This window comes from Lissotriton helveticus, chromosome 11 (assembly GCF_964261635.1).
Source record: "Lissotriton helveticus chromosome 11, aLisHel1.1, whole genome shotgun sequence".
NCBI classification, from domain to species: Eukaryota; Metazoa; Chordata; class Amphibia; order Caudata; family Salamandridae; genus Lissotriton; species Lissotriton helveticus.
This window is the reverse complement of record NC_136072.1, coordinates 1,034,689,877-1,034,713,266: the sequence shown is the minus strand read 5'-3', so window position 1 is coordinate 1,034,713,266 and position 23,390 is coordinate 1,034,689,877. Positions and strand designations below refer to the sequence as shown.

General features: G+C 48.6%; 1 protein-coding gene across 19 annotated transcripts in view; it reads right to left on the bottom strand.

Annotated features, from left to right (window-relative positions):
- Nucleotides 1-23,390, bottom strand: part of ATXN2 (ataxin 2) — a 1,876,777-nt gene that overhangs the window by 200,287 nt on the left and 1,653,100 nt on the right. For all 19 annotated transcript variants that reach the window (XM_078667457.1, XM_078667461.1, XM_078667458.1 and 16 more), the window contains one exon: nt 21,697-21,842. In XM_078667457.1, coding sequence (XP_078523583.1) covers nt 21,697-21,842 — 146 coding nt within the window. The remainder of the gene's footprint in view (nt 1-21,696; nt 21,843-23,390) is intronic.

The window sequence follows — 23,390 nt, the reverse complement described above, 5'->3', positions numbered from 1 at the left end:
AGGCCTTTGGCGTCTCTTTTGGCGGCAGAAGGAAGAGAAGTTTACCCGCAGGCTTCACCGGAATGTCCATCGGCTTCTGTGGCGATGGCATCGGAGCCGGCGTAGCAGAGGCCTTCTCCCTGATTCTCTGTAGTGAAGCGGCGATGGGGGACGCGTCACTTACATTGGCCTTTGGCGCCGACGAGGTCTTGACCTTGCCCTCGGATCCGATGTCCTGTCGGCCCTTCTGAGTTTTGGACGATGATGCCGCAGCCGCCGACCCAGAGTCCTTGGACCGATGCGCAGATGTGCCAGCCTTCGATCCGTGTGATTTTGTCGGCTCCGTCACCACCACGCGTCCGACTAACGGAATCCCAGTCGGAACCGGAACCGGAGCCGTGTCGCTGGCTTTGGCGGGCTTTGACGGCGTCGCAGCGGTTGACCCGTGCCGACCACCCTTCTTAGAGGATCCCTCCTCTGGCGCCGATTTCGACCCTGTGGAATCGACAGATTTCTTCGACTTTTGTGGACCGGAGGTCGACGGAGTCGATGAAGCAGCGGGTGTAGTCGTTTTTGGTGGTACGGCCGCCATCTTAGGGTCGCTCGAATCGATAAGTTTCGGTTTCGTTTTCGGGTCGGCCATTTTAGGTGTAGTCGATACCGTAGGTTTCAGTTTCGGTTTCGATACGAGCTGCGCAGCAAGTATGTCCGTGGCCGGGCCTGAAGGCGGGGCCGTGGCTTGCGGTACGGGGTCTTGGGTAAGGCCGACAGGCGATCCCGTGACCCGATCTTGATTTTCGTAACCTTCGGGGCATAGCTCGTCCCCTGAGCTATCTTCCGCGGCCCCATAAATCTCTTCGACGTCCCCTACCTCGTCGACGTATTCAAGGCCTTGATCCACGACTCCGTCGTCGTCTTCCGGATCTGCCTCGACCTCCGTCTCGGGCGGGGAGATTTGAAGAAGATGGCTCTGGTCCTCCTCTTCTCGGTCGCCGAAGATGTTTTCTGGATCCGGGGCCGCTTGTCTGGCCTCAAGGCGCACCGCGCGCCGAAGCTTGAGTGTCTTCTTTGACCTGAATTTTGCGCAGGCCCTGCAGTTGTCTTCGTTATGGTCTGGTGAAAGGCATTTGTTACAGACCGGGTGCACGTCGATATGTGGGTATTTGGACCCACAGAGCGGACAGTACTTAAACGGATTCCGCTCCATGCTGGAAAGTTGCGTCGTGTCGCGATGAGAAGGCCTCGATGTCCGAAGAGTGCAAGCACTCCGTTGATTCCGACTCCAAGAGACGGAAGAACTCAAGACCGTGCGCAAACAATACCGACGCAAAGAATACCAGGCCTTTTGGCCGTAAAAAGTTAGTTTTTCTCGGTTCCGACAGAGAGACGTCGAGACCGCATCCGAACCCAATGGCGGAAAAAAACAATCTGGGGATGGAGCCGATGCCCATGCGCACTGTAGTCCAGGGGAGGAGCCACCTATCTCAGGATACTTCGAAGACTCTTCCAGGACAACAATGTGCGATCATCCGGACCCAACAATAGGCGGCGATCTAATGCTAAGATATGAATTTAGCAGCCCACATGCCTCGAACTAGAATGATTTACTATTCCAACACCTTCCCTACTGTTACGTAGGCTGGAGTTGGAATAGTAAATCATACTATTCCTAAATCCAGCGCCTCTAGCGCAAGTCGTTGTAACGACTTGCGTTGTGATGACCGCGTCGTAATGGTATCGCGGTGTAAAGACCGCATTGTAACGTCATACATCCCTTTATGAAGCTCCACCCCATGGTACTGTGCAGCTCTAGCAATGAGCTCCTGATATGACAGATTGTCATCAGGTGGACATTGTCTGGCAGGGTGAAGATCTGGGTCTGTATCCGGTGGAGGATCAATGGTATAATCCGTCCAAGGATCTATTGGTGACTGTGTCATCATCATCAGTGTCACCTGCATCAGTGTGAGGAGACTGAGTAGGAGTAATGTGTAAGGGATCAAATTGTGGTAGAGAGGGGGGAGGAGATGGTAGTGTGTGGAAAGGACTAGTCCCCACATGTTTCTTCATCAATAGAATTTTAAAGCGGTCAACATCCAGAAGCTTGTGTTTGGATGGCGGTTTTGCATGAATATGCCCAGTATCTGGATTAATATAGAGTTTTTTCTGTTTCGGATCAGATTTAGGGGATACAATGTCCATGCTTGGATCCGGTTGCGGTACTGGCCGCTGTTTAATTTTCAGTACCGAAGCTTTTGGTGTGGAGCTGGAATGTCCTTTCGGCGCTGAAGATTTCGGTCCGAGGAATGCTTCTTTGGTTTTGGTTTTGAAGCTTTCGGCTCTGAGCCCAGTTTATGCTTAAAGCCCAAAGGTTTTGGCTCGGAGGCCGGTTTTGGCAACTCGGTCCTGAGCCGGAAGGCTTATCATAGTGTTTTGGTGCAGAGCCGGAAGGCAAAGTGTTAAAAACCTCTTCTCGGTGCCGACCTTGGGCTGTAGGCAGAGGTGGTGCTGAAGCCTTGGATTTTCTAGGGATGGTGGTCCTTGCGGCACATCGTCGTTTTCGAGGACAATCTACAACTCTGCCTCAGAGTCCGAAAGCCTGTTCTTCTTCAGCCGCTGACAATTCCTCTTGTTCGGAGTCTTTGCTGCAGAGATCCGGTGAGTCGTCTAACTGCTGCCGCTGCATCTCTGGATGTCGAGCCCGACGATCACAGAGAGTTTTCTTAGATTTGAAGGATCGACGCATATGACAGTTTTGCTCTTTGTGCTCAGGGGACAAGCACAAGTTACACACCTCATGTAGGTCCGTACGCGGATTCTTTACGTGGCAAGGAGTAAGTTCCATCGGCAAGGTGCCAGACCGACGCGGATAGGTTGGAAGGCCGCCCGTGAAAACCGCAATCGAAATGGATATTTCTTGATGGTCGAGTGGAACCGCAAAGAAAAGGAAACTCGTTTGAAAACAATACAGTAGAAGGAAGAGTGGATTGCACACCGAGGGGAACCCGAGGACCGATAGCAAAACGGAGAGCAGCAATACACATCCGAACCCAATGGTGGAAAACAATTATCTAACAATGGAGTCGATGCCCATGGCACTAGCACCGAAAGGAGGAGTTACCTTACCGCATGACTGGAAAGACTTCTTCGAAGAACAAAAATTTGCAAACATTCGGACCCAACACTAGATGGCAAGAGTATGCACAGCATGTGATCTACAGCTCACAGCTCACATGACTCGAACCTTAATCTTCGGACTGATATTTCTAACTGCAGAGCCCACATCTTTAGCAGAGATACTGTGAGGAAATGGAGTGTATTATATGGTGTGGTTGTGCGACCACTACACACTTGCCAACCCCTTTAGGATCAGTAGGCTTCGTTTTTCAAACCTTCAGCTTAATCCTGGCTAGTGGTGGCTCTGAGCAGCAAGGCTACACAAAAGGACAACTGTTAAGAGAAGGAAAGAACTCTTTTTAAACAATATATATATATTTGTCAAATTGCACATACGTCGCATGGCTCTGCACTCCAGACACATCTGCAGAATCAAACCATACATTTCCACAGGAGCAACTGACTTTTGTGAATGGCATTCAAGATGCATAATGAAAATAAGCAAAGTAATACAACAAACCCCAACTCTCCCCTCCCCTCCCCCTGAGTCCGCATAGTCCTGGCCACAGCCTTTATACAAAACCAAAGTCTTAGTACAATAGCACACACCTCCCCAGATCCCCCCCTGCCCTGTACAGCCACAACCCCGTGCACATCAGAGATTACCCCAGTGGATGAGCCTCTACAACAGCTGGTGGCTGCAGCCACAGACCCCGGTAATCCGCCCATCGTTTCCATATTTTGTAATGTTTGCTTTGGCATCCCCTGGCTAGAAAAACAGGCTGTTCTAGCCCCATACAAAAGTCCAAGCAATTCTTCCATGCGACCACCGATGGGGTCCGTGGCACCTTCCACGCCTTGGCGATGTCTCGCTTAGCCAATGTGAGGCCTAGTTGCATGAGATGTTGTTTTTAAATATTACCGCCTATTCTTTCCATAACATGGAGCATAGCCAGCCGTGGCGTACACGGGAGTTCCCACCCCAGGACCTCCGAGAGGCAGGAGAACACCCCTCTCAAAAAATGATCCAGGAAAAGGCACTGCCAGATGGTATTTATGAATGTGCCCTCCTCCCGACCACATCTAGGACACTCTGGGGAGGCAATCAAACCCGCTCGCCACAATCGAGCACGGTTAAAGTAGACCCTGTGCAAATATTTCAACTGGATGAGGATAAGGCGCATTGTTATGGCCGCGCCCCGGGGGGCCGCCAGGGCCTCCCTCCAATCCTCCTCCTCCAGCGTGCCCACATCCTCCTTCCAGTCCCCCTGAAGCTTCTGAAGTGTGGTGGAGCAATGCGTAACTAGGGATTGATAGATCCGAGAGATCTTTTTTGTCTCCAGATCTCCCATAAAGACTATCGCCTCCAGTGGGCTGAATTCAGGGAGAGCTTCCAGACTAGGGGACAGAGCATGACGAAATTGGAGGTACCGGTAGAATTGTGACTGAGGCCTAAGAAATTCCCTCTGTAGGTCCCGGAAAGACCTGAGTTTCGTGCCCCTCATAACATCCCCCAGAGTTGAAATACCAATATCATCCCATCCCCGGAAAGCCCTGCAGAGCCGCCAGCTCGGGCAGGCGCCCAGTATTCCAAAGGGGGATCTCCCTCGTCAGGGTATTCCACCAACCCATGCGTCGCAGCGCCTGCCTCCAGATCAGGAATACCACCCGTGTGGCTGACGGCATTGCACCTCGCAGCGGCGCCAAGTACGGAATAGTATGTAGTGTATGGGGCCCCAGGAGGCGGCATTCCAGCGCATATGCTGGGTCTCTCCTGTCGCCGTACCACCACTCGTTAAGGACCAGTAGGTGTGAGGCCTGGTAATATGAGAGAATGTCTGAGCACGCGAGTCCTCCACAGTAGGTGGATAAAAAGCATGTTTGCAGAGCCACACGCACTTTGCCCCCCTCCCACAGAAACTGCCCAAGCACAGAATTCACCAGCCGGAACCATCTGGGCGGGTTCGGGTGAGTCTGTAACTGGTAGAGCAGCCGAGGAAGCGCCACCATCTTGAATATTGCTGATCTGCCATACAATGTCAAGGGCATACGCACCCAGGACTTAAGATCTGCACGGACTCGCTCCCATACCGGGCCAGGTTCCGCTCCCAGGAGATGGGCGGCACGTCCAAAAGGAACACCCCTAAGTACTTCATACACCCCACAGCCAACTGGACCGCGTTCGCCCAGTCGCCCACCCTTGTTCGCTCTCCCAGAACCCACAGTGTAGATTTGCGGGGGTTCATGTACAGTCTCCCCAAAGATCTGCAGGTGTCGCGGCCCCGTCCTGTCCAAAGCTGTGAGGTAAAAAAGGACCTCATCCGCTTATAGCGCGATCCTGTCGGACAGACCCGGAGCCCACTCGAAACCCCGGACCTGCGCATCAATGCGCACTCTGGCCCCCAACGGCGCCAGGGCAAATAAATATGGTGACAGGGGGCATCCCCGCCGTGTGCCCCAATTAATAGAGAAAGTGGAAGAGACCGCACCCGCCACCCGTACCGTCGCCGTCAGATTCGTATACAGAAGCATTAGGTAAGAAAGGAAACTTGGGCCAAGATGAAATCTGCACAATAATGTAAATAAATAGACCCAACTTAGGGAGTCAAATGCCCTGTCCATGTCGGCTAGAAGGAGTGCCGCTGGTTCCCTCATCTGTTGAACAGCCGCCACCGCCACATGTGCCTGCCTTATGTTATGTCTGGTCGTCCTCTGGGGCATGAAATGTGAGGCAGGAGGTGATTGGCAAACACCTGGGCAAAATTGTAGCCTCTACGTTTAGGAGAGAGATGAGGCTATATGAGGCATGTTGTTCCGGGGGCCGGCCGGGCTTAAGAAACACCACCCCCTCTGCGTGCCTCCAATTCGGGGGGAGTAGGCCCTTTTCCCGAGCCTCCTCTACCACCGCCCGATAATATGGGGCCAGCTGTGTATTATAGCATCTAAAGAATTCACTCGGGGAACCCATTGGGTCCAGGCGCCTTCCCGGGATTGAGCTCACCCAGGGCCGTGCCCAGCTCCTTGTCCATCAGGGGTAGCTCCAATTGGTCACACACCTCGTCCGATACCGCTTTGGGCAGTAGGTCGGCTATGAATTGATCAACGGTAGATGCCGGCAAACATTCTCGGGGGCATATAGGTCCGCATAGTACGTAGCAAAGCTCTCTGCTATAGCAATAGGGCTGTAATCTGCATTCGCGCCTTGTCTAGAATACCCGGAAGGGCCTGAAAGTGAAAGTTGCCCTGACAATGCCGATGAAGCATCTTACCAGACTTGTCCCCTCATTGGTATATCCTGCTGCGCGTCGCTAGCCAAACTTGGCGGGTCTCATCCATCAGGAGAGCGGCTCAGGACTGTTGAGCTAGGAGCAGTTGCCTCACATACTGTCCTCCCCCTGCCTCCCGATTCCGGCGCTCAAGTGCCTCTATGTCGGCCTCCACCCGAGTCAATTCCTCCCTAAGCTTCCTGCGGGGCGCCGCGCACCAGGATATGTCTACACCCCGCAGTGTAGGCTTCAGTGCCTCCCATAAAATCTCGGTGCTAGAAACAGACCCCTCATTTGAGGTTAGGTATTGAGTAATAGCCTCCCTCATATGCGTCTCGTAATCATCGTTCAGTAGATGCCACACTGAGAGGCGCCACCGAAAGGGTTGTCGCCCCCTGCCCGTATGGAGCTCAAGGGACACAGGGGAATGATCCGAGAAGCCGCGGGGTAGAATCTCAGCCAATGCAACCCTACCAACCATCGCTCAAGGAACAAAGTGGTAGTTGAGCCTGGAAAAGGACTTCTGAACCGCAGAGAGGCACGTGTACTCCCATCGGTCACCGTGGACACGCCGTCATACATCAACCCAGTCAAGGCCTGTCACCAACTAGGGCAATTTCGTGGGATGTCCTCGCCCTGGACCACCCCCAGCTCTGCTTCTATCCTTGGCCAAGTCCATAACATCATTCCAGTCCCCGCCCACCACGGACAACACATCAAGGATATTGGTACAAAGGGCAAGTAACCTCTCCACGAGTGTCCACTGTAAAGGGGGGGGCAAATACACAGTCAAGTACCACGGGTCCTCCCCAATCATGCCCGGGATAAACAAGTAATGTCCCTGCGTGTCGGTCCACTGTTGCGCGTGTATGTAAGGGACCCTGCGGTGTAACAGAATTGCTACTCCCCTTGAGCCCCTTGTGAACCCTGCATGGAAGACTTGCTGAAACCCAGAGCGCTGCAAGCACAAGGTCTTCGTTCCCATAAGGTGTATTTCCTGCAACATAAGGATGTCGGCTCTAGCCCTCTTTGCCTGATGAAGTATACCCCCACGTTTGATTTTGTCCAGAGCCCAACACACATTCCTGCTTATAATACGGAGTTTACCTGGAGTTACCTGATCTCTATAGGGCCGCTAGCGATAAGGGAAGGAATCTTCCAGCATCACTGTGAGAAGGCCGTGGCGGTGTGTGTGTTTGTGTAGAATAGCTGACCCATAGCGGAAGTGCGACTCGTAACCTCAAACAACCCCCCCCCCCAACAAAACCCCCCACTGCATACCTCAAGAACACTGAAGTATCTGTTGTGGCAGGGCTAGTTCCCGAACCCCAACGGGGGAATGAGAGCCTCCCCAACCAATGGATCCCCAACTTACAGCCCATGTTCCTCGGAAATGACCCCCGCCAGCACGAAACTGGGTGAGACCTAGCCCACATTGAGATTCCCCTAACGAATACGCACTGGACCAAAGAAAACTCCACAGCACTATATCAGCCCGGATGTTAGGGTTCCAATGTCTGTCGCACAGGGGTAGGGCCCCCCCTAGAGGAGGCCCCGCAAGAAAGGGAGCGCCTTCGGGATCGTGAACGTCTAACGCCCCTTTGTTGCTGACCCAAGGGACCCCTCCGGGCCGCCTCGCTTAAGGAGGAATGCGACTCCCTCCCGGGCGGCATGTGGGCCTTCACTCGTACTGTTTCGTCCGTCCATTTGAAGACCTCCTCCGGGGTGTCAAAGAAGTGGGTGTGGGAGCGGTATACCACCCGCAGGCGAGCCGGAAATAAGAGGGCCTATGGGAGCTTGAGGTCCCTCAGGCGGGCCTTCGCGGCCATGAACGATTGGCGCTGTTGCTGCACTTGCCGCGTGTAATCAGGAAAGATTCAGATGCACACATTTTTATATAGCAGAGGTTCTTGGCCCAGGCCTGTTTCAGTATGGCATCGCAGTCAAGATAGTTCAGGAGCTTTGCTATCACTGGCCGTGGGCGAGCCCCCGGCGGTGGTTTCTGCATGAGTGCTCTGTGGGCCCACTCCACGACAAAACAGAGGGAAGAGGAAGAAGACCCAGAGCCAGTCACGTAGTCTTTCCCCACACAGCCCGGTCGTGCCGCCGATCCCTCACTGCAGCCCCAGGCAGGGGGGGGGTGGGACCTGCAAGCTCTGCAAGCTGCCCAATCACCCGCCTCACCGACCTCTCCCCCACCGAGGCGCCCACCACTGGAAAGCGCCCAGACAATCAAGGGTCCAGACCACGACTGCTGCCCCAGCCTCACTACGTCTCTCTTCACCATGGCGGCCCGGTCCGGAAGCCGTCTCTCTCCCTTCAATCTCGCCGCCGGTCTCACTGCGAAGCCGCTGGCCAGCAGACAATCTCCCAGCCGCCGCCGCTGCCGTTCCCGATGACTCTGAGGCACTCAGGATAGCTCACATCGCCTGCAGACGGGGCCAATATAGGTACATGGCCAAGTCCATAACATCATTCCAGTCCCCACCCACCACGGACAACACATCAGGTACATCGGTACATAGGGCAAGTAACCCCTCCACGAGAGTCCACTGTAAGGGGGGGCATATACACAGCCCAGTACCAGGGGGTCCTCCCCAATCTTGCCCCGGATAAACAAGTAATGTCCCTGCGTATCGGTCCACTGTTGCACGTGTATGTAAGGGACCCTGCGGTGCACCAGAATTGCTACTCCCCTTGAGCCCCTGGTGAACCCTGCATGGAAGATTTGCTGAAACCCATAGCGCTGCAAGCACAGGGCCTTCGTTCCCATAAGGTGTATTTCCTGCAACATAAAGATGTCGGCTCTAGCCCTCTTAACCTGATGAAGTATAGCCCCACGTTTGATTTTGCCCAGAGCCCCACGCACATTCCAGCTTATAATGCGGAGTACCTGGGGTTACCTGATATCTATAGGGCGCGCTAGCCATAAGGGAAGGAATCTTCCAGCATCACCGTGAGAAGGCCGTGGCGGTGTGTGTGTAGAATAGCGGACCCATAGCGGAAGTGCAACTCGTAACCTCAAACAACTCCCCCCCCCAACAATCCCCCCCACCCCATACCTCAAGAACACTGAAGTATCTGTCCCGGCAGGGCTAGTTCCCGAACCCCAACGGGGGAATGAGAGCCGCCCCAACCAATGGATCCCCAACTTACAGCCCATGTTTCTCAGGCATGACCCCGACCAGCACGAAACTGGCAGAGACCCAGCCCACATTGAGATTCCCTCAATGATTATGCATCAGAGTACGCACTGGACCAAAGAAAACTCCACAGCAATAGATCAGCCCCGAATGTTAGGGTTACAATGTCTGTCGCCCAGGGGTAGGGCCCCCCCTAGAGGAGGCCCCGCAGGACAGGGAGCGGCTCTGGGATGGTGAACATCTAACGCCCCTTTGTTGCTGACCCCAGGGACCCCTCCGGGCCGCCTCACTTGAAAAGTAATGCGACTCTTTCCCGGACAGGGTGTGGGCCTTCACTCGTACTGTTTCGTCCGTCCATTTGAAGACCTCCTCCGGGGTGTCAAATAAGTGGGTGCGAGAGCGGTATACCACCCGCAGGTGATCCGGAAATAAGAGGGCGTATGGAAGCTTGAGGTCTCTCAGGCGTGCCTTCGCGGCCTTGAACGATTGGCGCTGTTGCTGCACTTGTCGCGTGTAATCAGGAAAGATTAAGATGCACACATTTGTATATAGCAGAGGTTCCTTGGCCCGGGCCTGTTTCAGTATGGCATCGCGGTCAAGATAGTTCAGGAGCTTTGCTATCACTGGCCGTGGGTGAGCCCCCGGCGGTGGTTTCTGCATGAGTGCTCTGTGGGCCCGCTCCACAACAAAACAGAGGGAAGAGGGAGGAGGGAGGAGACCCAGATCCAGTCACGTAGTCTTTCCCAATAAGGCCCGGTTGTGCCGCCGATCCCTCACTGCAGCCCCAGGTTGGGGGGGTGAGGGTGGGGTGGGGGGAGGGGGTGGGGGAAGGGAGGGCTGGACCTGCAAGCTGCCCAATCACCCGCCTCACCGAGGCGCCCACCACTGGAAAGCGCCCAGACAATCAAGGGTCCAGACCACGGCTGCTGCCCCAGCCTCGCTACGTCTCTCCTCACCACGGCAGCCCCGTCCGGCCGCCGTCTCTATCCCTTCAATCTCGCCGCCGGTCTCACTGCGAAGCCGCTGGACAGCGGACAATCTCCCAGCCACCGCCGTTTCCCCGATGACTCTGGGGCACTCAGGATAGCTCACATCGCCTGCGGGCGGGGCCAATTTAGGTACATGGCTCTCAGCGCCCCCTAGAAATCACCACGCAGCACCCCGGCTCTTCCGCCGGTAACTAGGCCGTGTCCCGTACGTGGCGCGATCTCTCCGTCAGCAGCCTTCGTGGGTGCCTCAAAAGCACGCCGGGGGTCATTAGGGGTTTGTCAGCGCTGCGGAGTCGCCTCCAGGATCACTTGGGGTCGGAGGAATCAGGATAATTTCAGGATAAAAAGCGGGCTGGGCGGTGCTTGCTCAGCACACGCCGCCATGATGGCTTGCTAAGCCATGCCCCTGGAAAGTACTCCTTTTGGCATGGTTACCCCCCACTTTTTGCCAGACTTTGAGGCATCTTTGACTGAATCTGCACTGGGATCCTGCTATCCAGGTTTCCAGTGCCTGTGTTCTTCCCCAAAATCCACAACTGGCACACCTCTGGACCACATATAACTCCCTTGTTAAAGGTACCAGTGGTACCACCTGCATTGTGATCAGAGTGGGTCTCTAGGGGATGCAGCATGTATTGTGCCACCCTAGGAGACCCCTCACCAAACACGTCCACACTGCCACTGAAGCCTGTGTGTTTGGGTGCAGATAAAAGTTAGGAGTTGACCTGGCACACATCCCATGATGAAGGCATTTTTTGAGCATGTAATGTAAAACTATGGTTTCTTGTCATTTTATTCACAGCGGACCCCGAGTAAGGGACTCACTGTCCCAAAATGCATCGGGCCATCATTGTTCTACTGCTGTTAACCATGTGATCTCGCCAATATGTTAAATAATGTGTGATACATTATGTGAGACGTACTAAAAGATAGTCATGATGTAATGATACCATTGTACATGATATAAGAATACATGAACGATTCTGTAATACAAATAAGAATTGTCATAATTGATGAAAGCTCATTTTGCATTTGTGTTTTATTTAGATTAAGTAGTTTATCTACAAAGAAAAATTAATTTAAAAACAATTAACAGGTTGATTACATAAACTAGAGCGGTGCTCTCAGTCAGGTCCCTACAGGTTTTGTTAGGTACCAACCATAAAACACATCCCCGAGTGCAAGACCTACAAGCACTGCAAGAGGCATATTTATGTCACCACTACAGTAGGCATTACAGCCCTAAGGCAGGGTGCACTATGTCTACTATGAGGGCATTACTGCATGAGCAGATATACCACTATAGTGTCTAAGTCCATTCGCACACATTATAAGTGCACAGTGAAGTAATATTGAGTATGTGGGCAAGAAACTAGTCACTACACGTTCCACAGGTCCATGAAGGCTTCACCAAATTCCAAGATGTTTGGTACCAAACATCTCAGATTAGCTACACCTTCTAACCACTGTAACACCCCTTAATTATTTATTTAGGGGCACCCCTAAACCTTAATCCTCAGATTACCGACGACCTACAAAGAAGAGGACAAAAAAGAGCCATGCAGCAGCGAAGCTTGAAGACATCATTTGACTCTGCCTGTGGAACCAGATTTCCTGGGCCTTGGGAAGATCTACTGATGATATTTCGACGCTCCAGCACATCCCAACTTGCCTGTGCAACTGTAGGTTTCTTTTGTACAGCCTCCTGACTTGAGCCTGAAGCCTTTTTCCAAGTTTGAGATTTCCCATTGGTTTGCATTGGGCGCCCAACGCTGTGTTTGCACTCTGCACCCAAACGCCCCTGTGCCGCTGGAGGTGTAAGTTTGGTGCTGCCTTGTGGCTTCCCCCCTGTGCTTACCTTATCCCCCAGAGACTGCGTTCTAACACGTGCTACTCACCTGCATGTAGTACCACTTTGATTGCCCCCTTTCTCCGCTGGATAAAATTGACACCAGATCCAGAGTTTGACCTCTGCATCCAGCGTCCCAATGCCGCAGGAGGTGCAGTGAGGTCACTTACCAGAACCTTGCCTGGTACTGATTCTTCATTCAAAAACTCAATACCGTAACTCGTTTACTTACCTGTATATTGCTGATAGTGTGTCCTCCCATATGATAACACTGTACTGATTGAAAAATGCAGTGTCTACTTTTTACATTGAAAAACAGTGATATTGCAAAACGTTTTTTACTGCAAGAAAGAATCTTTGGTTCTACAAAAAACATACTAAAAGTAAATTTTTTACAAATTATTGGTCTCTGATTTAGTCATTGAGTGTGTGTAATCATTTTTTGCCTGTGTGTGAACAACACACGCTTAACACTGCCCTCTGATAAGCCAAACTGTTTTCCCACACTACCACAAGAGAGAGTATTAGCTACTTAAAGCCTCTGTAGATTCACTGGACTTTACGCACACTATACCTTACTTTGGTATAGTATATACAGAGCCAGCTTCCTACATTAAGCACTTAAACAGCACCAAAACAATCGAAGAAGAAATACATGAGACACTCAAAAAACAAGATACCAATTTATATATATAGATTGTTTTTTATGCATTTTTAGACACAACAATGAAAAAGATCCAAGGAGGGTTTCGGAGATATAGAATTTACAAATAACAGTACTGTTTTCACCTAGCAGTGAACAAGCATTCGCAAATTCAATGCTTGAGCTTGATCTTGAGAAAAAACCTCTGGCTAGTTGTATTGTAGTCAGCTAGAGTTACCTTGACAGAGAGCCAGTCAGGGGGACTAGCAAGGTCTTCAGAAACAGTTAACTTGTTCAGAGTAGTAGTCTTCAGTCAGTTCCAGACACTTTTATCCTTTGCTGTAGGTTCCTATTGAAGTGGTCCTGATGCAAGGGATATAAGAAGCTGAAGATACTAAAGGATAAGGTAGCTGCGATACAGTCGATGGGTGTGAGATGATCCTGGCCACGAGGTCGATGTTCTCGAAGTCCTCTCTGTCCTGGCAGGAATCCAGTCGCCACTGGGCTACCAGTCGACCCGCATTGATGTCACAGCCAAATCCTTCACTGGGTGATAACTCGATTTCCGGGCGACCAAGCTGCCCACTAACAATTCTCCCAGGTCCAGCTAACTTGGGTGAAACGTTGAGTGTAGGTTCCTGGTCTCTAGTTCTGCATGGAGACGAGAAAAGGCGGTTTGAAGATTTTGTCTAACAACGTGCCCAAGCGGGTTTCTTCTGGTGTTGTGGCCCTGTGCTTGAAACAGGAGGTCAACTAACTGACCCTCGGAGTCTCCTGCTATGGCCGGGCTCCAGAGACTACTTCTCCACAAGCAGGACATAGCAGGCACAGTCCCTTTCCATTGCTAGCCACTAGGTTCAGTAGGTGCAGTCCACGCCAGTGCCCCGTCGCTTTGCTGGTTACATAGTTCAGCAGAGCAGTCCTTTGGTCCTTCTTCCGGTCCAGATAAAATCTGGGTGCCCTTTTATAATCAGAAAATGCCCTCAGGGTAGGAAGCGTTTGATAGCCAATTGGCTAACCATGTTCCCTCCATCCTGAGGACCACTCCCTGTGAAATGTGGCATCTGGCTATCACAGGAAGCACCATTCTGTCTACTTCCAACATAGCAGAACCCGTCTTGGTGTCCAGAGTTCCCTAGCCCAAAACAGAGCTGTGCCTCCAAAGGGAGCTACACGCCCCTGGAAAACCGGTTTGGCAACTGGTTTCCCCTTCCCTGTCCTCAGGGCCAGCCTAGCCTGTCTACCTAGACAACGGATCAGCCCCTCTATCAAGTTTTATCCATTTGCCCGTTGTGGGCGGCCTCGTTAAAGGTCACCTTTTGGGCCAACTCCTGTGTACCTTCCTGCAAGGGTGAGGGGGGCGAGACCTCCAGTGCAGGCTTCTACTGTCTCCTTTTCTGTGAGTCATTAACATGTCCCCCAGGAGGGCAGAGCGCTAAGGGCAAAGGAGACTAAAGGCAACAAAGTGGCAACTCTGTAAAATATCAGAGAATCTAGTCAGGCATAATGTAACAAGTTGTTTTTACCTTGAAGTATCAACTTTGGTTGCATTGCTCAGGAGTTAGCACAGCTGAGGGATCAGCGTGTACCCCTGCACTCATCAATGAGGCGCCCAAGTTCTTCCACAGTAAGAACGACAGTTTTGTGTTCTTACTGTCAGAACATGTAAAATACATGTTCTGCCTGTGAAATTTGCTACACCCTGCCTTTGGGCTTAGTAGGCCGGCCATTAGGGAAACTTACACATATTGCAGGGATATGCTTGGCTGTGCCATTGCTTTAAATGGCCATGTTGGCCTTTCTTCTCAAAACTGCTCTTCCAGTCTTCAATAGCAGACTGGGAGACACTTTTTACCTGTGTCCCACTCAGGGTGCCACCAGTGCCGTAATCCATGGGGCGACCTTCTAATTTAGATGCCCTGCTTACCCTTGCTACCATAGACTAGATAAGTTAGCTTATGCCACCTGGGTATGAGCCAATTCAACAAACACATTTTAAGGTCAGGACACTAACACAGAGTTCTTGTTAGCAGGCCTCAGTGCACTCTCAAGAGTTAAAAACCAGCATCATCAGTGGAAAAACTTGAGGGTGATCATACAAAAAGAGAAATCTCCTTGAAGACACCACAGAAGAACCTCTCAAAGCTGGAGGATTTGAGGGAGTGGAAAAACTTGCTGGATCTAGCAGGCAAAATGGCCCTCCCACTGGACTCGACGGTCAAGGCAGTACTGTTTTGTGAACTTGTATACCAATGCCCATAAAGCGGCCCGCTAGAAGTTCAAAACCAGCAGACACCTTGCCACTGCTGACAGACTACACTGACACCAATTTTCTGCCAGTACGGTCTGTGGAGTCCATGCATGCATGTAAGACGCACCTTGCTGAGATCCAGCCATCAAGTAGCATTTGAGTAAGCAAGGTCCTTAGGGATTCTCGGATGGCCAGTAAGACCGCACTGACCATGTTGAATAAATCATAGGCGTAACAGCCCAAACTGCACCCTGCTCTTAAGGCGCTTAAGACTCAGCTAGCCGAAGAGCCCATGCTCTTTCCTAATGCATCAATACATTTTTAATATCCAGCAGGAAGATTAGTAAGGAAGATATTAGGAGTGACCTCACCCTTCGCCGCTTGTACCTGCCTTGTCAGAAAAGGCGAGAGCACAAGGGGGTGGTTTATGTCAATTGGAAACAGGTCAACTGACCAGGGGGCCTGGACATGGCTTGGAATAAGTTGCCACAAGAGTGGCAATGACTGCCAAGTTCAATGTCAATTGTGGCTCAGAAGAGATTGGGCCTGGTTGAAGGACCTGTTAACATGTGCTTTAGCTTCAACAACAAGCAACTGTAAGTAGCATTTCTAACCCTTTGCACTACTACTACTACTACTACTGGGAAACCAGCACTTTCTTCCATTAGTGACCCAGGTAGTGAGTCAAGCTCAGTCTCTAGGGATGTATCCAGACCACTTGCATTCCGTAAATCTAGCTGTAGCTCATGATCAGTAGAGTGAGAGTGGAATAAGTGGTCTGCATTCTTTGTGTCATGGGGATATTTTCAACACAGTGTCAGAGTCGGACCCAAATAAGCCACCTAGCCTTAGAAAGTACTTGCATCGAGAGACAGACTGAGGTTTAGAGTCTAATTGACCCGTTGTTCTTTAGTAATCTCATAGTGCGGCACAGGCCTGGAGCGGGCCGACTACGGGTTGAGGACCAGAATCTGGTCCAGAGACAGCATCTGCACCAGTTTGGAAGGAACTGGTGTGGACCCCTTGAGCAGACTGGAAGTGTTAACTGCCAACAAACAGGCTGGTTAGTTGGCACCTAAGCAGGGTTCAACAGCAGAAGTCCAAGTGGAGTCACTAGTGGCTCTGTGGGGCCCTAAGGCACAACAGAGGAAGCCAGAGTATCCTTTTGCTGTGGGTTGACAACAGCTTGGGGCATTCGAGGTGCGCTGGCACCAGTTGTAGTATCGGATCAGTGTCAGAAGACACTTATGGTGATATGATCTTTCGATTGAAGACCCTGTGCCTTCCCACCCGATTTTGGCAGTGGTATGAGGTTGTGTCCAGCTTAGCTTTCGTGAGTGTACGGTGCATTTTCAACTTAAACTTACCAGAAGACTTCTAGAGGGAAACGGACTTCACATGGGAAAGTTTACTCGAACAAGAGTCCTATGTTTGGCGATATGGACTTTTACCCCCCGCTCTTCGATCACTTTTGGGTGCATGAGGGCACATTTACAGCACAACTTCAAACCATAACAGAAACCAAACACTAAGACGCATGTTGTGCAGGTCCATTATAGACATCGGCTTCCTGCCATTTGGAGCACAGTTGAAACTTATCGCCTGCGGGAAGATGTCACTGGCTCACTTTCTGAAGTAAAAAACAATAAAGAAAGAAAGGAACTAAAGTCAGCCTGCAGAGGTTGATATTATATATGGCTCCACTCAGTCAGTTACAGGGTGAAAAGGTGTCACCACCGAGCCACATGACACCAACTACTGGTGTACAGAAGACAAGCTGAAAAGGCTCTTTACCCAGACTGGCTCCTGGGGATATTCTAAGGATAAAGCATTTGTGAAAAAGATTTTCATGGTAAATTATGGTTTCTGTTCCTCACAAAGAAAAAATGGTTAAAATGAGATTATGGTTACCAAATAAAGACAAAAAACTCATATGCTTACCAGTTATGGCCACCAACCAATACAAGAAAATTAAACAAACACAAATAAACTAAAATAACTAAGGGAGCAGACTTCTAGGCAGCCCTCAGATCTATATGCTAGGAGGAGGAAAACAATGGGGTGGTGTAAAAAAGTGAATTCTAAAAAATATTTAGCCACAGAGATAAAAGTAGAATGCTTCAATGGTGTCTCCTTTGCTGCCATTAAATTGGACTTGGTCATAACTCACCAATTGGTGATACAGGAAATGGCTACTGGCTCCACCCGAGACCGGGTGGAAGGCAGGCTCGAAAGAAAGTGGCTAGAATAAGAAGTTCTGGCAACAAAATTAAACTAAAACAAACCCACAAACAAACCGAAAAGAGGCCAGGCAACCTTGTGGGGCTTTATGAGGAAAGTAAACAAACTTCAATTAAAACTACTGAATAGAAGGACATTTTCTTTCAACAAACTTTTTAGTTAAGAGCCTTTGTCCGCAATTGAGAAAAACTGTTTTTAAGGGACAATGTTTTCAGAAAAAATATTGCCTTTGAAAAACCATTCCTGGGGATACTTTTTAAATGGGAAGAAAATGTGGCCTAACGGCTAGGGCTGTCGACCTCGGAGCTGGGGAACCATGTTAGAGTCTCGGCAAAGACACTCAACATTCTGTGATTCTGGGCAAATCACTTAACCTCCCCCTACCTAACAAAAATGAATGTGTCCATCTTTAATGTAACTGGTGCTCATGTAAAGCGCACTGATACCTTAGGGTCTAGTTCGGGCTATATAAAACTCCACATATTTTTTTTTTTATGACAAAAACAAATGCACTACTGCCGACCCTCACTTTTATCACTAATTTTGACAATGATAGTCATGTCACGGTGTCTGTTTATTAATTAAAATGTGTTCTTACCAAATACATTTGTTTGGGGATTTGATCTAGCTTATTTCATAACTGTAATGTTTCAGTGTTGCAATTTGTTTTGCTACTTGTGCCAAGCTACTATAGGTAAACTCTGGATTCCTCAAAGTACATGTTAATTGATACAGAACTAGGCTGTTTTGACTTACTCAGAGCCAAAGTACAACTCATACTTAGCCCACCATTTCTCTCATGTTTAATAATTTGGGTTTCCACAGTGAAAGGACAGGACATTCTTGCCTGCGAAAACGTTCCTCCTTATTTGATGGGTAGACAAGAACTTGTCTTCAGGTTGTGGCAGCCATTTTTGGAATATGTTCTGAAGAACATCAAAAAGTCAGCATGCTCTTCTAGTCTCAAAGCAATGGGACTGTTGGAATAAAACAAACTGCTAATGCTCTATTCGTGTTTGACTGGCTAGTCCTCATTACTGCGAGAACAAGGTCCAACATGTTCTTTAAGTCATGGATTTGTGTGAATGCCGTTTGTTTAATAAGTATTTGTTGACTCCCTGGGTGAGGAAGACCTTGGTGAAGAGCAGACTAAGGGCAAAATGTTTAAATCTCGATAAAAAGACAATGTAAAAATGCATGTCACTACTTGGGCAAAGACTTCAATCAAAAGATACTAAAAACATTCCAACAGCGCCACTAAGAAAATAGGAAAGGAAAAATGACGGGGGGGGCAGAGCACTTGGTGAAAAATAAGAAACCTTCACAAAAGAAAGCACATTTCACAAAATGAAATTCTCAAAAACAGACTCTTGTTCCACAGTACAGAACGTACCGACAAAAAGCGACACAATATTGTGTATTTCTGTAGCAGCTTCCCACTTTCTTAACAGTTACGTGCTCTCAGTTTCACTTGTTTCTACCTTTATGAAATATAGTTTTGCAAAAGAGTAGATTGTATCACATTCCAGAATCAAAGTTTCACCTTAATTCAAAATTGTCAATTGTCTTACATGTAAAATGCTGATGGGTTTTACTATTTCTCTGTAAGTATGCCTAGATCCAGTGCATTATATAAACGTCAAGTAACAAAAAAAACAGAAACCCTCAACTGCCTCCAGTTCCCACAGGTAGATTTCATAAGACAGATGATACATTGAGAGGGTCCACGGCAGAATGGTTATTGGTAAATGCTACACTGTTTGAATCTGAATAGTGACAATGTCCACAGCTCAAGGAATTATGTTTTGATTCAAAGAGAAGTTACAATAAAATGTGGAGTTAAAATAGAAAATGTACTTAAAACAAATGAAGGCAGTAATGCAGCAGACAACACATTATACAATAATGAAGAACAGTTTTTATCTGTTTTGGTAGGTGGCAAATAGGAAATGGTCTAGAAATGTTGGGGGCGTAAAAAATAAAATTATGAGTAAAGGAAATTGGATGGAAACAGCTGTAAGGGGAAGGAAAAATAGAAGTGACACGAGAAAGGGTAAAATGAATAGCACCACTTTCAATTTGTGAAGCAGCAGCATAGTTTAAAAAAAAATGTCCACCTAAGCCATGGCAGTCGTTTTTCCCCGCTGCATCGAAAGGAAAAGGAACTGAAGATAGGATGAATTGTTGTGAAAGTTTAAAAGAAGTTGCAAACCTTGTTGTGATCCCTCTACACGTTAACAAAATATTGAATCCCTTGGAACTGGTAAGAGAATAACATTTTTAAAAAAAAGTTACTTACCAGTACACTGTGGTTCTCTAGTATTGTTTTTTTTATTTATATATTCACATGCTTGAATCTTCCCCGTCGTCATGGTGGGAGGCCCATGGTAACAGTAATGATAAAGCATTAGCATTAACTGTATTGAAAACAATAGTATTCAGTAACCCATTCACGTTTTTTTTTTTAAAAACATCCAAACTTCAGCCAATCAGAGCAGAGGCCCTGGAGTACTCATCTCCTGCAGATCCACCATACCTCAGATTTCGTACGATACAACGTGTTAGGGAGTCTCCCTGAGTACTCCACAGTGTTTCTCAGTTACCCTTTTGACCTCCAGCTTCCAGATAATACTTCATCTTTTTCCCCCCGGAGTTTCATATAGCGCAAACTTGTGCCGAAGGCAAAAGGTATCAGAGCACATTACATGAGCACCAGTAACGTTACACAAGGACACATTTAAAAAAATGGTTTTTGTTAGGCACGGGGAGATTAAGTAATTTGACCAGAATCATAGAATGTTGAGCGTCATCTCATATCAGCATCATGAATATGTTTGGAGGAAAAGCAATATTCCATCACTCAACGCGCTACACATGAAACTGATTTCATATCTACTGTATGCATCCCTGGTAATGAGTACTGTGAACTATATTGTATAGTGCACAGAGTGAAGATTATCTAAGGCTACGCTTGCCGGGCCATGTAAAAAAGAAATTCCTAAGATTTAGATTGATTATATATTACAGTATGGGAGTCAGGATGGAGATGGAATCCAATTTTTAAAGGAAATGGTGCCACAGTTGAAATTCTTAATATATATATATATGCTATATACAAGGATGCATATTTTATTGTAATCATTGCTTAATACAATAAACTACTTTACTACTGCCCTTCCCTTCTTCCATATCAGCATCCGAGGTGCAGTTGGAGACTGTTTCTCAAATGAAAGTCTTAAAAAGGGCTTTTTAAGCCCTGCAAGACTTGTGGAAAAAGCAGACTTGTCTCTGAGGATCATCATTAGGAATGTATGTATAATCTCTATTCGCTCCATAAACCCTAAGAATGCAAGTACTGCCGTACTTTTTCTGTAAAAAACCTTAAAGAAAGAGAGGGTGGTTTGCTTTTATGGCTCCAGAAGAAGGCAGCCTCTGAGCATGAGGATTCAAGAATGCGAATCTATAAAAGATGCAATACTGGAGAAATATATGTATATTTCTTATTTTTGACCGATTTTACATTTTATGAGCAGTTTAATCAAAACCCATGTCACAAGCATGTTATACACAAACATTATTTTCAAAATGTATGGGTATGACATAATTTCAGTGAATTATGGATTTCATTTAATTGGAGGCCTAATCGGAGTTTGCTTTCTTTCGCTTCACCTATAAGCCCCATGGCATGACAGTGAAGTTAGATAATGCCGGTCCCACCCAAGGCAATTTCACTATGCTTGGTTTAGAAGCATCCTCTTCACAAAAGATAAACAAAATATTAACATTCTCATTGCAATTAGAGCCATTTATTAGCTGATGTGTGCAGACAGAGCTTCAAACTTATCTTCCTTATACAGGCACAAAGTGGTTCTTAGCACAGGAAACATGTCTAAAGCAAGCTGCACATTCAACACAACTGAGAATTATTCTTCTCCCCCAACTAACAATAATTAATTGAAAAAAATAAAAAATAAAATTGACAAAATCTGTTTTAAGATGGGGAATTCTTTTTCACAAAAACTGCATGAAAATACATCAAAATATAAAAGGTACGAAACTGGTCACGTAGTAATGTCCAATAAAACTAGCTAAGGGTTATGGTGTCACAAACTACCCTGCCTTCCTCTATCGTCCGCTATCTAGAACACATGTATATATTTTTACTCATACACTTCATATTTATCTGTACATTAGAAGAAACCAATAACAGTATTTTACCTGCACCGGGCTAGGGGCAGGGTGACTACCACCATGTTGTGACTGCTGCTGTCCCGTTGGTGTAGCTGAAGGCTGGGGATGAGGAGGATGCTGATGAAGAGTAGCATTAGCATGGGCATATTGTTGAGCAAGTGAGCCAGTGGAAACTAGTTTATTAAAGAGAAACAAAAGAACAAATCTGAACATGTTTGAATGAATAACAATGGATTCTACTTCAAGAAACACCATTCAAGACGAACAAGTTATGTATTAAAGCACAAGCTGGTGTTTTTCACGATGTTTTGAATGACAAGAGTGTACTTTTTTATTCAAACATTTATGGGGTGTATTGGTAACCAGCACACAAGCCTGTTCTTACTCAGCTTCCCAACCTCTTAGTAGTAGAGGTCAATAAACATATGTGAATGAGGAACAGTCGGTTAAGATACACTGATGACAGCAGAGAGAGGAAGTCATGGAGGCGCGAATTATCCACAAAGGAGGTACTGGTAGACGAATAAGAAATGGTTGAAGAGAGTAGTGGAGGAAAGAACGCATAGGGACTGAAAGAATAACAAAATTGCATATAAGCAACAGCAGCGTACGACCTGCTGATGAATTAATAAAGGCACACAAATTTGGAGGAAGGTCCAAGTGTGAGAAGGAAGGAAAACTTTACTTACACTGTAGGCATCTGTTCATGGCATGCAGTGCTGTAGATTCACATGCTGTATGCGGTGCCTACTCCTGCTATGTAGTGTTGGACTTGGATGTGAAGAACTTATTTTAGTTCAAAGTCTTGTGAGTCACGAGGTATAGTGACTCCTACCTTAGATGGCACTATGCAAGGGTATCGACTCCATGGTTAGACTGTTTTTCCACATAGCGGATGATGATGGAGATAGAGCATGAGAATGCATAAAGATATCCATGCAATAGCAAAGAACAGTTAAAAATGGAAAAAGCTATCTGCAACAACCAGGGGCACCCAGGGAGGACGGCGGGGCATTTGAATCTACTGCACTACGTGCCACGAACAAATGCTTATAGGGTACGGTCCATTTTCTGTTTGGGCCTATGTAGCTGTAGATGCACATGCTGTGCATAGAATGTTAAGCAGTTCCCCCTAAAAGGCAGTGACTAGCTAGAGGATGTTGCAGAAAATTGGAAAGGAGTAGCAAAACAGATTGACCAACTTAGGGGGGCGCTAGAGGGCGCGAGACAAGATGGCCACACTTTAGTGAGGCTCCGTCGGATCGAGCAAAAATCCTACATTAATCCTGCGCATCCTGCAGCCTAAACGGCCCAGCTGAGGCGGCTGGCTATCCCCAGCTCACCCAGAGCTCTGTGGCGGTTGCGGAGCTTCTGAGCCCCGAGGATCGATCGATATCCTGGGGCCCGTGGCGGGCCTGCAGAGTGGAAGAGATATCCTCGTGAGGCCGTGCCCGGCTCTCCCCTGGTGACGGAGCCCAGCGGAGGCGACTCCGGGGACGTGCGGATTGGCTGGCGCATCCTGCGGTGAGCCCTGGCCCGCAGACGGCGACATCAGCTGGCGGACAAGTACCGGGAGAACATCGGAGGCCGCTTGGGAGGAGCCGCGAGCGGTGCCCCGGGGGACGGCTGAGTTCCAGCGGCCGGCAGCTAAATCAAGAGTGGAGGTGCGGGCGGCGTCCGGACGCTCTCGGCTCCGGCTGCGGTGAGTGGGGCTGGGATCG